The sequence below is a fragment of the Sabethes cyaneus genome, chromosome 1 (genome assembly GCF_943734655.1).
Source record: "Sabethes cyaneus chromosome 1, idSabCyanKW18_F2, whole genome shotgun sequence".
Classification (NCBI taxonomy): Eukaryota; Metazoa; Arthropoda; class Insecta; order Diptera; family Culicidae; genus Sabethes; species Sabethes cyaneus.
Window position 1 is genome coordinate 146,504,159 of NC_071353.1, and position 12,431 is coordinate 146,516,589.

The following is a 12,431-nucleotide window of genomic DNA, read 5'->3' on the forward strand; positions in this document are numbered from 1 at the left end:
CGGAATTGCCGATTGAATAGCAACTCCTCGGTAATTTTCCACATGAGCTTTAGCCCCTTTTTTATGTATCGGAGTGATGTGCGAGATCTTCCAGATCCCCGGAAAATGGCCGGTAGCTAATGACACATTGAACAAGCGTGTAAGAGGCACCACAAATTCTAGTCGAAACTGTTTTAAGATTCTATTTGTTAGCATATCAGGACCTGCAGACTTATTGACATCGAGCTCGCGAATACCGTTTTCGACACAAGAATTGGACAATTGGGATGGTACATCGTCGCTATCAACGGACAATTCGGTGATGCTGCCCGTTGCTTCAGTAAAAACACTTTCAAAAAACTCCGCGAAAAGCTCTGTTGATGATTGAACATCGGTAGATGTGACACCCTTGTAACAGACACAATCCGGAACGCCGGAACTCTTTCTTCTGCTGTTCACACAATGAGAAACAGACTAAACACAGTGAGAAAAACTGACGCGCAGAAAAACTTCTTAATGCGCTCTTTAAATGAGCAACTTTCGGTTTTGCTCCCGGTCCTCTCGGTAGCTACAGCAGTAAACGTGAAAACAAAACAACAGGTGCGCGTGCAGCTACTATAGACTCAGAGGCGTCAAGACAATCAAAAGTCGTTAAATTTTGAATCTTAGCGGAGAATTACCTTTGTTTATAATGGAACTTTCCTGTTGGTACGCGTCAAGAAGCAAATACATGGGAATTCAAATGTTGTCATATCTAAATAACATTTTTCTCACTGTCGCCGTTGTGACATGCCTAACCATATGATGCAGTTGCGTTCACGGGCAACCAAACTCAACTGAATATACTAAATGTAAGAGTCATGATTCAACTGTCGTTCTTTTTAACGCACTACCCACGTTAGAACTACCCGTAGTTGTCATACGTCACCGCATCGCATCAACGTATTCAAAGTGTATTAACATTCTGTTGCTCCTCAATGAGCAGCGCAATGTGCGGTTGCTCATACAACTGCGTTCAGCACGAAAGAGAAAAGTTAAAATGAAACTGAGAAGAATAAATCGCGTTCAAGACTGAGCACAGTTTGAATTTTTCTCTTCTCTTTTTTTCTTCTGAGGTGAAATCATCCCTGCCCCTGGTAGTATTCTTTTATCTGTCAGCCCATAAACATGACTACTGAACTGCTGACAGTGTTTGTATCTCTCAATTTTAACTGCGGTAGAAAGAATTTATCATCTAAAAAAGCGCCACTACGCGAAGTGCAGAGAAGCGATTCTCTAGGAACGACGCACGGATTTTATACGAAAGCAGCAGGGAAGTATTCATGCCATGTGCAATGATAGAGTCAACAACTTGCTTACTCGGAAGATGAGGGTCATGTGAAGCAATGCCTAAGAAGTTGTGCATCGCAATCTTTTATCCAAGCTAGGCGATTCCATGGATAGAACCAATCTGTAATCGGAGGGTAACAGCCGGATTTGAACCCACTCCTTCTCCATTATTTCGTGTGAACGTTTAAAAGCAAAAAGCCTGCGGCTGTACGTAGCAATCCATAGAATCATTATCAGGATCTGGGCGGAAGAAAATTGGTGAAAATTATTGAGGTATTACATTGCATAATTCTGCCCATGAGGTGCTCTGCCGGATCCTGTTCTGTAGACTGAGACCGTTAGCGAAGTCCTTCGTCAACGAGTACCAAGCTGCTTTTCGTGAGAGTCTCTTCACGACGGATCAGCTGTTTACTCTGTGTCAGTTACTAGACAAGTTCCGGAAGTAAAACTTGCACACTCATCATCTATTTATGGACTTCAACGCATCGTTCGATTCAGTCCATAGAAATGAGCTGTGGCAGATAATCGTGTGCCGATGAAACTAGTTATACTGGCTGATTCCTGCGACGCTGGATGGATCAAAACCATGCGTTAGCATAGCGGGTGAGACTTCAGTCGCTTTCTTGACGTTTGATGCACTGAAGCCCGAGGATTCATCGTCTAACCCAGTGGTGCCCAGGCATAGGCATGGTGCGGGCCAAATCTGATCATAATAAAATGTAAAATATGCGGCAGCAAAAACCATTTAGAAATCACCACCGGAAAGGAATTTGGGAAAGATTTCAACCGGAAAGCATTCAGATTCACAACATGCACGAGGCATTAGGACTAAACTGAGTATCCCCTGTAAATGACACAGGGTCCATAAGCCCGCCGTCCCTCAAATCATTGCGCGGGCCATAGTTTGGCCATTACTGGTCTAACCCCAATACGAAAAGCAGACGTGGAGTGAAGATCTCCCACGCATCTTGGTTTGTAAATGACATCGATATCGAACGACTGTGCGTCAGATTGGGATCAACGGGGTCACAATCCGTCAGGTGTCCCCAAGGCAGTAATTTAGGATTATTGTTATTTATAACATTTTTAATGGCGTCTGCCATGTGTTACGCCTTATACTTTAACTTAGTTCCATATGTGTTAGAAACAGCAGCTCTAGTTTGGAGTTCGTTCTGCAGTACTTGGATGCAGAGTCGAAAAAGCCCGATCGAGATTCATTAGATATAGCTTTCCTTTGGAATAATCTAGATGAATGTTAGTTGAATTTTGAATGATTTGTGATATTTTTCATTTGAAGTGTTTTGATGATGATTAAGCCATTTTTCGTCCTTTTTTTTCGGTCGCTTAAAAGCGTGTAAAACTCTATGCCTGGCCCTTTTGTGTTGTCATCATCCGAGCATCAGGGAGAACTCAAACACCGGTTCTACATGACTAGACAGGCAATGTCGCCCACTAAAACATAGGTAGATAGAACCCCATGCATAGTCGCCACGCCTATGCCCCCAGCGCTGCGCGGACTCCACGAACTGACTCTAAGAATTTACCTGCCAAAGGCCGGAATGTCACATTTTAAATATAATGATGATGATGAGAAAAATGATAGATGTAAATGCGCTTTATCCTCGACATTTCGTACTACTTGAGTTGTAAAATGTAGTATAGTGAAGAAGTGGAGATCTCATCAGCCTCGCCTAACATCTCAACTGCGCACCCGTCATCAATTTTCTAACACAACCAACCACAAATGAACCAATAGTCAAACAAATCTCGGACCATCAGTAGTTATCAGCTTATCAGGGCTCGACCCATGGAACAAATTTATCTTTTATTCCCCTGGCATTTATGCACTGCACTGACCAAGATAGGTCTATAAAGTAAATTCGGTGCAGCACGATCTGGGTGTTCACGGTAGTCAACAGAAGCTTTAAGCCATAGAGTCGCACCCGGCTCCCACGCTCTCGAAATCAAACAACTAGTGCACAGTATTTGCAACGGGAGTTCGTCGCCGAATCCTAAATACTGTAATAATGTAATATAGCATAAGAATTGACTTAATTTTCACAACTGCCACCTTAGCACCCCTAACGGGTGACAACTAAAATTTTGGAATTTTTTTGAGGCCCCTATACTCAACAACAAACGAGCTCAGAGAGAAAGGAGGGTATGTAGCTCTATCTCTCTCTCCTCTTTTTGTCAATATTTTTGGTTTTGTTTATGCTTGCCTTGTTTTGCTTAAAATGACGTCGAAACAAGACCCATTTCGGGAGCGAGTTGTACACTTCTACGAACTGGCACAGAAATCTCGGCAAAAAGTATACGGTACAACATTTAAAAAGCGAATAGGTTGCGGCTTCGACTGTTCACCATATCCTAAGATGCCCAACAACTATTCGCAACCAAGGTAGTGGAAGCCCAACCCAAATTATGGACGCAGAAGGGCATCGTTCTTTTTCTCGTGCCTTCAAAAACAAGCCCTCTGGTTTGGCTATCAATTAAGATATGCCAGACGATCGTTTGAAGAAAATTTTGATCCCGTTTCTACAAAAACATCATGCAGATGGACAATACGTCTTTTGTCCGGATAGAGCGTCATTGCATTACGCAAAAAAACACAATCGTTCCTGAATACCCATTCGATCCCATTTTTAAAATTCTGAAACATGTCAAACTAAAGTACTTTTGGCAGAGCCAAACCAAGCGTTTTCAAAGAATTTATTAAACTTTTCTAAGCAAAATTTGAAGATTCTTGTTAGAGCATTGACTGGCCATTGTAAACTCAATTATCATATGGTCACTATTCAACGTGCAGAGTATTACTCTTGTCGTCTTTGTGAGTCCGATTATGGAACTTCATATCATTTGATGTGTCTGTCCTACAAAAATGCAATTGCGCTTACGGGTCTTTGGACAACCCTATATAGAAGATCATACTGTTAGACAGTTGAAACTAAAAGGCATTCTTATGTTTTTGAACCAATGTGGGAAAGAACTTTAATTCTCTCTGAAGTTTTTGACTCGAAAGAGAAAAACACTTCTGATATATGCATGTGCCGTCGTTTTCCTAGTCCGCGCTTTTCCCATATCCTTACTACCTATTCCTATCCTTCCCTTCCCATCAGGGAAATGATGAAAGAGTGCGGCAAGGCACAAATTTCCTTATATTTCAAAGCAGCATACGATATAGTCGATCGAGACGAACTACGGCACATAATGCAAGAACACGGTTTTCCGGATAAACTGGCGCAACTGATCAGAGCTACCTACATTTGATCGTGTAATGCAAAGAGCGGGCATCGAAACGAGAGGCACGATTTTCACCAAGGGTAACCAACTTGCAGACGACTTTGATATGATAGCTAGGAACTTTGCGGCCAGGAACCAGTCCGAAAGCAAAGTGTAGGACGATTGAGTCAAACATACATACGTCGAAGACCAAATACGTGAAAGAAAGAGGCCCAAAGGAAACACGGCGATGAACTAGAAGTGGTAGATAAGTTCGCCTATTTGGGATCGCTGGTGACCGCGGACCACAGCAGTATGGAGATCCAGCGGAGTATTTAAGCGGGAACTTACAGGAACTGTTATTATTCCTAATATTTTTACCTGTTTTTTTTTATATCTCCTAGCTGCATAATTTAAACTGAACATTTAAAAATAATTATCGCCAAGCAAGCCTTGAGCTCGCGTTTGGACTTCAGCTTCAACTTGCATTTAGTTTTGAACTTAGACGGGGACATAGCCTTATTGGCTATACCCTCGCACCTAGTCTACCTCCATCTTTTCAGGTGCATGACATAATAGAATCATAGAATACATATAATAGAATACGCCGGATTATCGCTGGTGGAGTCCGACTTACATCGAGGAGAAACAGATAATAACCTAAATTTTTTTTAGAGGATTTGAACCCAGAAGTAGCGAGGAAAATGTATGAAAAATTTACACCTTACTTATCAAATTCCACCAGAAATATGTACCCAGGTATTTCCATGCGAATCAGCTTGCATAACTCTAAGTCCCTTATTTCGGTCCACTACAACTGGTCCCTTCCTGTGTTAGGTTTTTTCGGTAAATCCTCTACGGTATAGGTTTTCCAAGACTTCCTAACGATTTTAAACGCCGCAAACTTTGAACATTTTGAGATTTTCACTGATTCACGCAACGATCGAGCTTCTCGGAGCACCATTTGTGCAGAATTAATGTAATTAATGTACTTTTCTTGACTTTTGTCGGTTGTATTGCAAAAAGAAGCATTGTAAGAACACTGTTTTTGTAATTAAGTTTAATCCACTGGAAATCAAGTGTCCCCTTTATGAAATGAACCTTCCTTAGGGTATATTTTAGTTTAGGTGATAAAAAAAGTGTTAATTTTAGGGGAAAATTAACGGGTACACGTTGTGACAGAGACTTTAAGATTGAATGTTAACCTCAAGGCGTCCGCGGTTATCGCCCTTTCCCTACAGATGTATGGACAAGCACATGATTGCAGCAGATATAGTACTTTTTCACGAGAAACTTACGATGGGTAGAAATCTACGCCAAGGCAAAGAGGAAATTCATTCAGGTTTGCTTTAAAAAAGGGATAGAGGTTAAGAACTATTTTATTTCGTCTTCTTTTGTTTGGTGGTTAGCCCTAAAATCATCTTAGATTCTACATCTAAGTACATCTAAGTGGTACATCCGACTAGCCCTAGTCGTAATCCTCCCGTCCACTAGTTGTTCAAGTTAATTTTCATTGAACTTTGGCTCAACGTCTTTTCGAATTAACTTTATATTTCTACTATTTTTTGGCACATTCGTGATTCACAAGTTGCTTACGCCATCGAAATACTTCCCCACACTTCGGGCACTTGTACTCCAAGCTGTGCCGTTTCTTGTGAATGTTCATACCACCCGCAGTCGTGAATGACAAGCCGCAAGTGTCGCACACGAACGGTTGCTCTTCGCTGTGACTGCGTGATACGTGATCTTCAAGCTGTCGACGAAACACGAACCCTCTCTGGCAGGTCGAACACTTGTGCGCTCGCTCCGCGGTGTGCGTCCGGAGGTGTCTCCGTAAATTTCTCTTCAACTGAAGATGTTGTCACAAATTTGGCATTTGACTCCGCTTTCCTCGGAGTGCGTTTCCACGTGAGTAAGATATGCTCTTTTCGAGCTGAAACCTATATCGCAAACCTTGCAAATGTGTTTGTTATGCGAGGCAATATGTACAGCCAGATAGTAGCTCGTGGTATAGGATTTTTCGCAGAGATTGCATTGCTTCCTTGGACCGCCTTTATGGCACAGTACATGTCGATTCAGCGACCCTTTATAGATGAATTCTTTCTGGCAAACCTCACACCGATAAACGGTGGTCTTCTTGTGCAGGTAAACATGTCGGATCAGTGAGCCCCGGCTATTGAACTGCTTTCCGCAGATGTCACAGCGGGTGTCCGCTGCTGAACCACTGCTGACCGAGATCGCACCGTCCAAATTCACTGCAGCGCTGCAACAGAAGAAAAGGCACTGAAAGAATTTAGGATACAGCAAGTGGACTTAGTGTTATCCAAATTCCATCATTTAAGAGCGTTTTTGTAAACTTTTCTTGAAGCAGCGCTTAAACATTAACCAAAAATTTGGGAACTTCACGAAAAAAGTGATCCGATTTTGTCCACATTTTGTGTACTTGTTCCTGTTTCTGATTTTTGAATGCCCATCTTTCAGCACATCAAACTTTGGTTCAACTGGTCAATATGTAGGTAGCAGCATTCCAAGATCCCGTACCGATTCCTATTCGACGAGAAACACGAAGATGTGGACGTTCTTTCCGAAACTTCATGTACTAACCACCGAGCACAGAAGACGAAATAAAACAGCTCTCAAACCCAGCAGATCTGAGTTAGTAATTAATTTGAATGGTTGCTTAACCCTTATTTTAGGTAACATTTATTTCACTAAATTCAATATAACGTTAGTGAAAAACGGCCACGATTGTATTTGTCCAACCAAAGACGTCTGATTGCTAGAAGTTTGACAATTATTGTACCATCATGCTATTCAACGGCGTAAAAGTTTGAAGTGATGTTTGGTTGAATATCACTTTGTCAAATCAATGCGTCGTTCGACGGAATTCATAGGTATAGTATGCAAATGCATTCATTTGTCTATCTATCGGGCATCTGCCGTTTTTAGCAAGTTAACCAGGTTTATATATATTCTAATAATTCACTGTCATTATAGGATAAAATAGAGTAAACCATTACCTTGAACTGGAAGCAGCTGGAACTTCGTCATTAGTCGCTGCCGCCGCCGGCTGCGCCGCATTCTCCCCGCTGGTAGCCGTCTTCGCTTGATCGCCGATGGTGGCTTCTGATGAGGTAGCTTCTAGCTTAATATCACTACTTGGACCAACGGCAACGGCAAGTGTAGCAGGTTGGGCCGTGCCCGCCGCCGTATCATCGGAATGGCTATCATTTACACTTTCCGGCTCCAGAACATCCGATATCATAACCTCTTCCACTTTTATCGCAGCAGGCCGAGCAGGCTCTTCCACTTTCATCATATCATCGCACTCTTCTTTTTTCACTGAAGCGAGTAGTTCTTCCATTTTCGTAATGCAGGAACTAGCAACTATTGCTGGCTTGAGATACTTTCCAAAAACACAGCAAAACACTGCCGAAGGCCACAGGAACTGAAAAAAGCTTTCAATTTTCACGTAACACTATTTTGTTACTTGTGTCGACGTAAAAACTAGCATCAAATTTTTCATTCACTTCGGAGCGTCACTATCCGCAGGCAAGAATTTTTCAACGATTTTACGCAGGCAGAGAAACAGCAAAGCCATCACTGATCACTCACTCGCTGCTCGCTCACTCGGCGCCAGATAAAAAAAGTTTTTCACTTTCCTTTCTTGTCATGTTGTACACGTCTAAAGATGTTCGTTATTTCACGGGGTAAAATTGACACAGTCATAATCAACTGTGAACAACACTCTCCGGAATGTTAAACCCTTCAAGGGTTTTGCCTTGGTTTTGCCTTTGAGTTCAGAGCTGAGAGAGAGGAGCCTGCTGGGGATTGTTTTCGCCCGGAAAAAAATAATCATAGCATGAAGATAAAAATTATGGTAACAGAAGGATACAAAATACAGTAAAAACAATAAAACTTATAGTCAGAAAAGATAACTCAACCATCAAACTTATGAAGTATCCAGCTTTCCACGAGCGATAATGGCGGATATTGAGCACAAGTGGGCACAATCTTTTGACATTCATTGGAGGAGCGTCGAGTTCGCCCTGACGGAGTTACTATGGATACATTCATGATTGTTTGTTGTTCGAATGTAAAAATGTAAACATTGTTCAATTTTGCAGATCGCGTTAACCTTATCGGAATCCGGTTATAAGGTGAGTCATTTGAATTGGCAAAATATTGCGGTTATTTACATAAATTTTCATCCTGTTGCGGCGGTAGTCCGCATCGTCAATCACCGCAACGAGAACAAGAAAAGGTGGCCAAATATTTTTTGGTTTATATGTGCAATTGTTACTGATGCTTTAGCAACTAAAACTACCATAAAAAAAACTTCTTTTAGCCTCTTACATTCAAAAATCGGTTTTATATAAATTCATTGAATATCATAAGTATAAAAATTGGTGTAAATAGTAACAAAATTTAAGAAGTGATGCAAATATCTAAACAATAGAAATTAATCTATTTGTATGGCAGCTCTGGACAAAAGCACATCCTTCAATATTTGGCGAGCTCAGCATTGGGCGATAATGTATCGATATAACTGGTATCGATATTCGTGGACGAAATCTCGATAGAGATTTTTTGGAAATAGTTAATTTCGGCATGCATAAATAAATACAACCGCTCTGTAAATGTTAACACGTTATACGGAGTGTTATAAAATAAATGTAAAATGCAGATCGTCACGTGATGCGAGCAATTTTGCTGATTATGCTTTCAGCTGAGTATACGTATCGATATGTGAAAAATATCGATATTCAATTAACGATAATTCGTCAGCTTCGCTCAATACAGAATTATTTTGACAGCTTGCTATGAACTTTCCGAGAATGAAAAGATTTCTTGCAAAGCACAATATAATCATGTTTTTTAATCAACACTTTCGTTTAGGTTGGCTTATTAGACATTGATCTGTGCGGTCCCAGCGTCCCATCTTGCTAGGACTAGAGGATCACGATGTTCACCAATGCGAAGAAGGATGGGTACCGGTTTATACCAGTGCCGAAAAGAAACTGGCCGTTATGTCGATTGGTTTTCTGTTGAAGAGCCGAACCGAAGCTGTTATTTGGCGAGGACCCAAGAAGACTGCAATGATGAAATAGTTTTTAGAGGACGTCGCTTGGGATGAGTTGGATTATCTCATTATCGATACTCCTCCGGGCACTTCGGACGAACACATCACCGTCATGGAAAACTTAAAGGGAGTAAACGGAGTAAACGCAGATTGTGACAACGCCTCAGGAAATGGCCTTGGAAGACGTCCGAAAGGAGGTAACTTTCTGTAAGAAACTGGGATACCGATCATTGGGATTGTAGAGAATATGAGCGGCTTTGTGTGTCCCAATTGTGCCGAATGTACGAATATATTCTCTTCGGGAGGTGGATTAGCGTTGGCAAAACTGGCAAAAGTGCCCCACTTGGGGACGTTACCGATCGATCCACGTGTTGGTGGATTGGGGTGTACGGGAAAGGCATGTGTGAATGAACTACCAGATTGTACCACGTCACAAGTGCTGAGAGATATTGTTAAGGTTTTAACAGTGGAAAAGCAATAAAACTTAAGCTTAATTTGAAATAAATTTTTACGTTCGAAACTTCCACGATCCAAACTGGTCATCAAATTAAAATACAAGAAATTATTTGGCTTTAAAACTCCAAGTATATTAAGGCTTAGAAAATATCTCTTACGACCGTAACTTTATGGTACTAGTGAGTTGCCAGTTCTGTGAGCCACTCTTGTTTAATAACGGTACCTTTTTGAACAATTTGGTAGTATGCAAAAGTTCACAAAATACAACCCATTGTAGCTGTTCTACGGTATACAATGCCGAAAGTGGATGAATCGAAAGCTCTGTGTCACCTCGTACCGTTTTGTAAACCCCAGAATGATGCAAATAAGCAGCGTATGGAAAAAATCCCGACACAATGCAGCGGCATATAGTTTTCACATTGTCACCACAAGAAAGCAGTGGTATGTTTAATTCTCGTTCCAGCATGCTGCAAAGCTGTGTTTTGATTTCATGTGCGCGTTTCAAATTACGATAAATCAAAAAATTTCGTCCACAGAATTCTTTCGTGCGATCATTTTCAACAAAGGCTGTGTACACATTCAAAAGTGTGATCAGATCTCCCTCAGAAACTTCAAAATTACGCTTCGCAATACGGGCTCGTATGGACGCCTGGCCGCTCACTGGTTTTGAGAAAACTGATTGAGCTTGCAGCATGGCTATTATAATAAGAATTTCCTCTGAGCATCCCATCTCGCCGGCGTTGTACAGCATTTTAGCCAACATCGGATTTATAGGCATTTCTGCTAGGAAATAACCAACCGGGGACGTTATGTTTCCATCGGAGTCGAGTGCATCCAGAGCGAACAAAGTCTCCAGTGAAGCCAGCAGATTCTTAGCCGGTGATGGTGAACGAAACGTGAACCGCAAGATGTTATCAATTCCCAATGCTTTTAGAAATAAAACCGTGCTGCAGAGATTGGTTCGGCGCATTTCCGGTGGAGTATAATCGGGTAGTTTGTCCCACTCTTCTTCGGTATAGAGACGGTAGACTTTTCCGCTGCGAATCCTTCCGGCTCGGCCTGCTCGCTGTTCTGCGGCTGCTTTGCTAGTCGGTACTATTACCAAACTGTTAGTGGTGCTCTCGGCTGAATACCAGTTCAACTTTACAAATCCGCTATCAATAACTGAAAGTAGTTGACATTAGAATTTCTTTACAGTTTCAAGCAAGCAGTTAAGTTACAAGCCGGCTTACCATAAACAATTCCTGGAATTGTCACTGATGTCTCCGCTATGTTTGTAGCTAAAATAACTTTCCGAACTCCCTTAGGGGCGTTGAAAAAAACTTTCAACTGATCCGTGTTGGATAGCGTCCCGTACATGGGAAATATTGTCAAGTCATCCTTCCCACTAGCCTCCTTATATGCTCACGCAAAAGATCGAGTGCTTTTAACACTTCTTCCTGCCCCGTCAGGAACAGGAACGCAAGAATGTCTCCCGGTTTCTCACTACGATGGATTTTCATTACCGTTTCCACTGTTCCCTTCACGTAGTCTGAAAGTGTAGTCCAAATTATTATATCTTTTTGAGCCTGACGAACAAAACCTTACCTTGCAAATAAAACACCTCGTAGAGATGCATGCGACCTTGCGATCTGCAAAATTAAACAATGTTTACATTGTTACACTCGAACAACAAACAATCATGGATGTTTCCATAGTAACTCCGTCAGGGCGAACACGACGCTCCTCCAATGAATGTCAAAAGATTGTGCCCACTTGTGCTCAATATCCGCCATTATCGCTCGTGGAAAGCTGGATTGATGATATTTGAGAAAAATCGGCCATCGATGAGAGTTAGACGGATTAGGCTCAATACCCGTTGGTCAGCTGTTCCCAAGGATGGCTTGTGATTACCTTTGCTTGGAAAAAAGTGCTTCCGATAATCATTCAAAGCTGCAAAGTGTTCGTTCGCGTCGGTGTGCAGACAATAAAAGCCTTCATAACCCCGATGACGATCTTAATGCCCCATCGAGATCAACTGTCGAACGTCTCGTCGTCGGGTCTACAGCAGTTTAAACAGTTGAAAGTATGCTACATTTACGAAACTGAGAATGTAAAATCAGGCATCGAAGATAAGATAACTTATGTTTCTAGAGAAACAGACAAAGCAGGATTTTAAAACATGTGTACCGTGGACCCCCGTTCGTTTGACCATTTTTAATCTGAACACTTTTTAATTTGAACCCCGTTGGTTTGCACGACGTGCAAATTAAAAATGGTTCAAATGTCATTCTCAACATGACATCATTTGTTCGATTCGTTTGTACTAACCTAGCGTGTTTAATCGGTTTCACATTTCGTTTTCCTAACGATTAAGAGAGAA

General features: G+C 41.6%; 1 protein-coding gene and 2 pseudogenes across 1 annotated transcript in view; 1 reads left to right on the forward strand and 2 right to left on the reverse strand.

The window, feature by feature from the left end:
* Nucleotides 1-8,090, reverse strand: part of LOC128746380 (zinc finger protein 728-like) — a 176,334-nt gene extending 168,244 nt beyond the window's left edge. Inside the window, exon 1 of the mRNA XM_053843434.1 lies at nt 7,551-8,090. Within this exon, the coding sequence (XP_053699409.1) occupies nt 7,551-7,894 (344 nt within the window). The 5' untranslated portion in view covers nt 7,895-8,090. The remainder of the gene's footprint in view (nt 1-7,550) is intronic.
* Nucleotides 8,091-8,286: 196 nt separating this feature from the next.
* On the forward strand, nt 8,287-10,094 carry LOC128746381 (cytosolic Fe-S cluster assembly factor NUBP2 homolog; annotated as a pseudogene).
* Nucleotides 10,095-10,245: 151 nt separating this feature from the next.
* Nucleotides 10,246-11,687, reverse strand: LOC128746382 (probable ATP-dependent RNA helicase DHX35; annotated as a pseudogene).
* Between the last annotated feature and the right edge of the window lie 744 nt (nt 11,688-12,431).